The sequence below is a fragment of the Martes martes genome (assembly GCF_963455335.1).
Source record: "Martes martes genome assembly, chromosome: 6".
NCBI lineage: Eukaryota > Metazoa > Chordata > Mammalia > Carnivora > Mustelidae > Martes > Martes martes.
Genome location: NC_137893.1, coordinates 98,642,574 through 98,651,301, shown reverse-complemented (window position 1 = coordinate 98,651,301; position 8,728 = coordinate 98,642,574). Strand labels below are relative to the sequence as shown.

The 8,728-nt window shown below is 42.2% G+C and overlaps 1 protein-coding gene across 4 annotated transcripts in view; it reads left to right on the top strand.

The window, feature by feature from the left end:
* The first annotated feature begins 820 nt into the window (after nt 1-820).
* GCLC (glutamate-cysteine ligase catalytic subunit) overlaps nt 821-8,728 on the top strand; it is a 46,087-nt gene continuing 38,179 nt past the window's right edge. For 2 of the 4 annotated variants that reach the window (XM_080805318.1, XM_080805317.1), the window contains exon 1: nt 821-912. Coding sequence is in view for 2 of the 4 variants with exons in the window: in XM_080805316.1 (XP_080661442.1) it covers nt 1,304-1,453 (150 nt within the window). In the remaining 2 variants the exon portion in view is untranslated. Of the gene's footprint in view, nt 1,454-8,728 lie in introns of all 4 variants that reach the window. The other 2 variants (XM_080805316.1, XM_080805315.1) reach the window with 1 other exon arrangement.

Here is an 8,728-nt window from a genome sequence, read left to right as displayed (position 1 = left end):
TTCTAATATTTTCTCCTTGGTAAGCTCATGAAAACATCATTTTAGTCACATAATGGATGATTATTAGCTTTGGATGGGGGATATGTTGTTGGAGATGATTCCTTTAAATATCCATCTGAAGATGATGACAAAGTCCCTTTTGTTGCCATGAATGGTGTCTGAGCCATCCAAAGACTTTATGTCATCAAATAATTTAGAGAATACACAAATACTTGCAATACATACACACTGTATATACATAAGCCCTGTAGACAAATTGATTCCTCTTAACAGCCAGGTAATTTGTTGGCCATCGACCCTAAGCACGTCTGCATCGTGCACACTCTTACAACATCCATAAAAGACAGAATTCATATAATTTTACACGGGTATGGAGATAACGTGCCCAAGATCTCACAGTCAGTAAATAGTGGAAACTAGAATTGAACAGGTGTTTCATCCGACTCCCAAGCTATGATGTTATTACCGTACCCTGCAGCTCTCACCTGTTTTTTATGAGCGTGAGGCCTTTTCTCACCTCAAAATAAATACATTGGGTTGTTCATTAATTCAAATAACCAAATTTCTTTCCCCAGCTCAAAGTCTATCTCTTTGGGTTAGAGAACACAGGTTTTTCCCTATCTCATTTGCTTAAAGCGTGCGGGACCTCACTCCCCACACCCCCGCCCCTTTGACTCCGCCCCAACCACGCCTGCGCACGCCTCCTCCGTGGCCTTCTTTGAGGCTCTTTGGGCGCTCGGCCACGCCTCCTCTCCTGCACCGCCTTCTTTCCCCGCCCCCGCCCGTAGTCTATAAAACCCGGAGCGACGGATCACACCCTGGAGCTACGAGTGAGCAGATAGGAAGACTGGGCATGCTCTGTGGCGGCGCAGGTCTCGGTCACAAGTAGGAAGAAGCCAGTGCACGACACCGGTAAAGAGAAGCGAGAGCCGCTGCCGCACTGTGGCTGTAGGGTCCGTCGCCGCCGCCTCGGAGCAGCAGCGGGACGGGAGCCGGAGCGGGCGAAGGGCGAGGCCGCCGAGCCGAAAGCCATCCAGCCTGCCCTCCCGTCCTCTGCCTCCGTGTCCGCGCGGCGCGCCGGACCCCGGAGTCGGTCACCTGGGCGGCTAGGACCCCGCGCGGGGGAGCGGAGCGGAGCGGAGCGGAGCCTCCCTCCGCCAGCTGTGATCCAAGGGCGCCCCCCACGGGGCGGAGCAGCTGCTGCCTCCGCCGCTTTTAGCGGGCAGCTGAGTGTCGGACTCGCACCCCGCGCTCTGAGCCAGCGGCCGCGGTCAGCCCCGAGGAGAAGGAGGAGGGGGCAGCCATGGGGCTGCTGTCCCAGGGCTCGCCGCTGAGCTGGGAGGAGACCAAGCGCCACGCCGACCACGTGCGGCGGCACGGGATCCTCCAGTTCCTGCACATCTATCACGCCGTCAAGGACCGGCACAAGGACGTGCTCAAGTGGGGCGACGAGGTGAGCGCCCGCGGCCTCCGCCCCCGCCGGGCGCCCCTGTCAGGCCACTTCGCGTCTCCTTTGTTCGGCGAGGCGCGCCCTGCGGTGCGCCCCGAGGGTCCCCGGACGCGTCCCCGCCCGGGTGCGCTGTCCCTGCTCTCCCCCGCCAGGCGTCCAGGGCTCTCCTGAGCGTGGGGCCCTGCCCGAGCCTTCTGACTAGACTTACCTCTCCCATTCATTCATTCTTAGGGTTTTCCCCTTCGTTGAACAAATGGGTTAGGCGCTGGGAGGGCGAGAGCGTGAGCAAGTGTGACATTTGGTGCCTCCAGGAGTTTTTAGTCTGGTGTAGCTGCCGGCCGTGTATCGCGGTCTCGCGTCCGGTGTCAAAATGCGCTTTTGCGATCAGTGAGGCGGGGACCAGGTTGTCCTAGAAGGGCCGTTGCTGCTAGGATTCAGGTCTTCAGGATGTTCGCTTCTGCCCCATCTCCTGCAGGTTCCTTTTTAAACCTTCGGCTGCTTCTCATCAGCTCCCTCTCACTGTCTTCACACACCCTTCCTCACCCTCCACGCTTTGCCACCACTTTATAGGCATAGATCAGGAATTACAACTTGGTTTTCCTAAAGAGGACGAAACTTCTTGTACCTCCATGGGAACTCTTGAAGCTTCGCAATTGGGATTTGTTAGTGCCTTTCCGTGGCCTGGATCCTCTACAAATCAGTGTTTCAACATGTGTTCTGCCTAGAGCTGAAATGTCTTTGAATTTTCAATTTGTTGAACCATTGTTTATTGGAATGATGTGGAAAGCATTGCCCACCCCCCTTTAGATTTAGTTTTCTTCTGCCAAAGCTTTTTGTGCTCTCTCTTTCCGTTTTTTAAAGTCACATGTAGATACCATTCAGATAATCAGATGCTTTTTTGAAAAGTGCTTTTTTTTTTTTTCTTTACCATTTGTGTTCTGTCGCTTGCTCAGGTACAAATTTCTCTCTCAGTTGATGTTATTACTCTTTTTTTTTTTTTTTTGATGTTATTACTCTTGATCCGGGCGTCAGGGTGGTGCTACGCTGAGGCACTATCTGTTTCCTTGTAAAATTAGTTTGTCAGTTTCGAAAGTTGGATGATAATTCTGATTTTTACAGTTGAATTGCGGTGTTTTAGGTTTCAAAAGTATAATGGCAATTCACATTTATACTAGAAGGGGTTTGTCATACTTTGGACAGAAAAGGGGTGTGGTATTGTGTTCGGTAATTCTTCAGTTTCATTCTGAAGTTCCTTGTTGCTTCATAGCATCTGACATTGTGTGTTCATTTGCGTATTGTGTGCATTTAGTGATCTGTGCTCTATCCCCCAGGTCCTGGATTTTTTTTTTTTCTGTCCCACATCTCTTTGCTTCTTTTCCCCCTAATAAACCAGCATCTTTTGGAGTAGGGAATTTTGCAGGTCATGATCCGTGTGCAGGTTGACAAATTTAGGTTCTCCTTGACTTTTTTTCCTCTCTAGAACTTAAAAAAAAAAAAAAAAGCAAAATGGAATCAGATGAAGAGGGCTATTTTGTCATAAAGAGGCAGCGTAGCATGTGAAACTTTTGAGTTTTTTTTTAAAGATTTTTTTTATTTTTATTTATTTGACAGAGAGAGAGAGATTACAAGTAGGCAGAGAGGCAGGCAGAGAGAGAGAGGGGGAAGCAGGATCCCTGCCGAGCAGAGAGCCCGATGCGGGGCTCAATCCTAGGACCCTGGGATCATGACCTGAACCGAAGGCAGAGGCTTTAACCCACTGAGCCATCCAGGCGCCCCTTGAGTTATTTTTGAGGGTGCATGTGAGCAGGTCTGTATAGAGCCACATGTAAATTATTTCTTAGTATGGTTGCCAACTCAAGGAGTTTGAAAACCAGAGTCTCTTATTTATCATGGGAAGCTTCCTTGATGAGATGAGCCTCAGCAAAAAAGGAGGAGAGACGTTAACTACTTCGGTGTTGGCGCCATTCCTCGCACAGAGGAACTCACAGATCACATCTGCTGAAGTAGAAGTCTGCAGGCAAGGTCAGGCAGCAAGCAAGCACGTATTGTATGCAGGAGTCTTGAGAAGTCACTGAGAAACTGGCTGGGCAGATGGATAAAGTGGAGAAGGGTGTGGTGGGCGGTGTGGCCCTTAGAGATGGAGGATGGCTTTGCCAGGCAGAAAATGGTGTTTGAGATGTGATATGTTGGACTGCTTGGCATGATACCAAATGACTGCTTTTTGTGGGAACTTTTAGTCTTAGAAGCCAAAAGAAAAAAACCAAACCAAAAAACAAAAAACACCTAAAACCATGGTTAGGAGACCCTGCCACTTTTGGAAATGCTTAGCCCTAGTTCCTAGGACAGTATTTGTATCTGGTAGTGTTATCAGAAAGAACCCTGGATTTGTAATGCCACTTGTGTCATATTCCAGAGCCTGCCAAACTGCCTGTGTGATTGTGAGCCTTAGTTTCCTCTTGTGGAAAATGACAGGGTTGGACTCACCTAGCTTTTGTAGTTTGAGTAAGAACAGTTTCAATAACTTTTTTACATTAAAAAAAAATTTTAATTTTTTTAAATGTACACATTCTTTTAAATGTACACATTTCAACCAGAATGTTACTTTTTGAAATTCACCTGTAGATAGTCTTTAGACTCTTAAAGCAAAGGCTGCGAATAAAGCAAAGGCTGCGAATCGCTGAGGTAAAAATGGGTTGTATTCTAAAGGCGTGTGCTGGCTTTTTAGAAATCAGAAGTATTATCCCGTGACAACCTTATGAATGCGTAGATTCCCAGATCAGCTTACAGATGCATGTTTCACGTTTGGTGAAACAGGTCCTAACCCTAGCCACTGGAGGAGATAGAAGTTCTGGAGGAGAACTTCTTTATTGTTTCTGGAGGAGATAGAAGTTCTAACTCCTGGGTTGCAGGGAGAACACTTCATTTTGCCCCAGGATGGGGGGTACTGTAGGGGAGAGGTAAGATGGATGTTCCTGGGTGCTCTTTTTGCCTGCTAAGCTTTCTACTCTACATATGCAAAAAAAAAAAAAAAAAAAAAAAAAAAGCACTTACCTTTTCACAGCCTACACAAACTTTTCAGGTGCAGATTTTGTTCATAACTGGGATTCGCCCATTAAAAGACAAACTTAGGAAACGTAGGCTGCAAACATGGCAGTAAGTACAACTTTTGAAACATGGCAGTAAGTACAACTTTTGAATTCACTCAAGTGTTACCTGCCTGCCAGGCCTTTTCAGCTACAACAGCAGAGGCATTATCAGAATTGAAATCTGGCTGACTTCAGGTCCATTTCTTAAACACGTAATACTAGGTTTTGGATTATTTACAATGTGTGAGATTTCATCAAATCTCCTTTTACAGAGTTCACACTACAGGTTGTAGAGGTGTCAGAAAACAACATTTAAAAGCAAATGTATAGTTTTTCTAATTTTTTTTTAACCCAGTGTAGTGGCTCTCAAAGTTAAGAAGGTAAATTGTCCTCTAGTTAGCAGAGAAGTACATGTGAATTTAGGAAAATAAAACATGTCCTTGATATTTGAGTTTATTTTTACCGTGCATAAAGCCAGTAAAGCTGGAATGGGATATGTTAAGGGCTGAAATGTCATCCATTGAGTTTGAAGGACAAATTTGCCTGTGTAGGTTAAGAATGCTTTAAGTGACTATTTAGAAAGTGCCTTGTTAATTAATAAGCTTATGATCCTATAAAAAACTAACATAACTCAGCTATAAATCTAGAATAGACAAAAACATTTTCATTTGAGTGTAAATTAACGTGTAACTTTGGACAAATTGCTTTATCTCAACCTCAGTTTTTTTAATCTATAAAATAGGGATGATAATGCTTTATAGGTTAAGATTAAATGAGATAATGTTGATGAAATGGTTTACAAGTAAGTGTCTTGCCTTTTGAGTGAAGGCTCATAAATGGTAACTTGTTCACTTGGATATTTTTAAATGTCTGCTATATCTCATTTAAATAACCATGGTCAAGCAGACTCTTAACGATTGAGTATAAACTGAGGGTTGCATGGGGGGAGGTATGGATTAAACAGGTGATGGGGATTAAGGAGGGCACTTGTCATGAACCCCCGGATGTTTATGTGTAGGTGCTGAATCACTGAATTCTACACCTGTAGCTAATACTACTGTTAGCTAACTGCAACTTAAATAAAAACGTGAAGGAAAAAATAATTTAAAAAATAGCCATGGTCATTGGGGAATGAAGCATTCCATGTACGTGGACATTTTTTTAACCAGTTAACTTATATTTGTTTTTTCAGATATAATTATATTCCATTAGCTTAGTTATTTTTGATGGTATCGATGGTGTTTGGAAAGTACAGTATTTCTGAATTGCACTTTAAAAATCTAAATTGTGTCTTTAATGCATTACTGGACACGGACTAGAATTAGATGTTGAGCACAAATATTTCTTGAGTCATTAGGAATGTTCAGCTTTCTTACATAAGTCATTGAGTATTTTGTGACCTATAAAGCAAAGTTTTATTTTTCTGTTACTTTGCTATCACTGTGGACATTGTTTTAACAGTATTCATGTGTCTCTAAAGCACAGTGGTGAAATCAAGGAAAAATAAATTTGTGTCTGAACTTTTCATATACTCAAAGCATCTGAATATGTTGTTTAGAAAACTGGGGCATTAATGATGTTGCTGGTATTGAATGGGTGATATTCTGATAAGCTTGTTAATACTCTGTTTATACATTCATGATTTAACCAAGTTAGGTGGGTTTTCATAAACATTTTACCATCTTTATTGATATAATTGACATGCAGTAAACTGCACATACTTAAAATGTACAGTTTGGTAAGTTTTGATATATGTGTACACCTGTGAGACTACCACCACGATCAGAACAATATACATCATCTCTAAAAATGTCCTTGTGCCCCTTTGCAATTCCCGCTTCCCTTCCCACTTCTCTTCCCACCTCCACAGGCAACCACTGCTTTGCTTTCTGGCCCCGTAGTAGAGTTTGCATTTCCTAGAGTTTTAGATCTAAGAAATCATAAAGCATGTACTTTTCTGGTCTGGCTTTTTAGGCTGCTTGTATATTTTGGGATTCATTCATTTCATTGCATGTATCAGTTGCTCATTCCTTTTAACTACTGCATTATACTCCATTACATGGATATACTGGGACTTATCCATTATTTGGATATCCAGTTTTTAGCTATTATAAAGCTTGTATGAATATTAGTGTATAAGTCTTTGTATGGACTTACACTTTTATCTACCTTGATTATTCCCTAGGAGTGATTGAACTTTTCAAGGAAATTACTGAACTTTTTAAAAGTAGTGGTACCATTTTATATTCCTAGCGGCAGTATAGACCAGTTTGTCCACATCCTTGTCTACACTTGGTATAGTCAGTCTTTAATTTTAGCCATTCTAATAAGTGGGTGATGGTATTTCATTGTATTTTTAATATGCATTTGCCTTAAGAACAGTGGTGATGAGTATCTTTTCATGTGATTGTTTGCCATTGGTATGACTTTTTTGTGAAATGTGCTTAAAGCCATTTCCCTAATTTTGAGAGTTCTTTATATATTCTAGATGTAATTCTTACCAGATAATTTACATTGCACATATGTTCTCCCAGTCTATTTTCCTTCTCTTAGTAAGGATGTCTTTTTGAGGACAGAAGTTGTTCATTTTAATGAAGGCCAGTTTGTCCAATTGTTCTTTTATGGATACTTCCCGTGTGTTATCTAAGAAATCTTTCCTTAATTCAAGGTCACAAAGGTTTTCTCCTGTATTTTCTTCTAGAAGTTTTATGACCTTAGGCTTTACATTTAGGTCTGTGATCCATTTTGAGTTAGCTTTGTCTCTGGTGTAAAGTATGGATTTTTTATTTTGGTTGCCCCAGCACCATTTGTTGAAAAGACTGTCCTTTCTTCGCTGCCAGAGGTACATGGCCTTTGCTGCTTGTCTAATTCCAGTTGTCTGTGTGTATGTCTTTATTTCTGGAGTCTTTGTACTGTTCTGTTGATCTGTCTATCTTTATGCCAGTACTATACTCTTTATATAGCCATAGCTTTATAATACGTTATGAGATCAGGCAGTATTAGCTCTCCCAGCTTTCTTCTTTTTCCAGTTGTTTTGACTTTTCTAGGCCCTTTGAATTTCTACATGATTTTTAGAACCAGCTTGGCAATTTCTACCAAAAACAAGCCTGGGATTTTGACAGCAATTGCATTGAGTCTGTAGATCATTTTGGGAAGAATGGACATCTTAATAATGAGTCTTCTGACCCAAGGACAAATAAATTTTTAACTTCTCTCATCCTTTTTTTTTCTTTTTTAGTTTTTTAACATACAAGTGTCACATTTTTTGTTAGCTCTGTCACGGTTTCGTGTTTTTTTTCCTATTGTAAATGGTATTACATTGCAGTTTCTGACTGTTCATTGTTAATATATTGAAATAAAATTGATTTTTACAGATACATCTTCTGCAGCCTTACTAAACTTCTTGGCAGGCGAGAATTCTGCCACTGAACCACCCATGCTAAACTTCTTGAACATGTGGGATACAGTTCTAATAACTGGTCTAATGTCTTAGCTAATTCTGTCACCCTTGTTATTTAAGATTAAGTTCAGTTTTATTTTCTGAATGTTTCTCTGCTTCTTTGCACGCCTGGTAATCTTTGACTGGTTGTCAGATATTACGAATTTTACCTTGTTGGGTGCTTGTTAATTGTATATTCCTAACTGTTTTCTTTAAGCCTTGTTCTACAGTACAGTTATTTGGAAGTAGCTCAGTACTTTGTGGTCTTGATTTTATAATTGGGCAGATCTGGAGAAGTCTCTAGGGCTAATCCCTCTACTGAGGCAAGACCTTTACGGATATTTTCCCCAATGTCCCTGAATAAGGAGTTAATCTATTCTGGTTTGTGGGAACACACTTGGCCCCAGCTTTGGGTACTTGGTACTTTGGTACTCCTGTATGGGTTGGTTTACTACTGAATCCTTAAGGGGGAATCCTCTGCAGATCTCCAAGGTTCTCTGTGGTGTTTGGTCCTGTGAACTCTAATTGATTTGGTTTCCTCAGACCTTCAGCTCTATCTCTTCAATTCAGGGAGTACTCCAGGTTCTGCCTTACCTTCCTCCCCCTGATCTAGAGCCTCTCTTCCGGCAGTAAGTGGGGGCAATTGGTGGATTCGCTTTGCTTTTCTCCCCCATAGATCAGGAATCTCTGCCTTGTGTTAACTGCTATCCAGTGTCTTGAAAAAGCTGTTTCATATACTCTCTCTCATTTTGG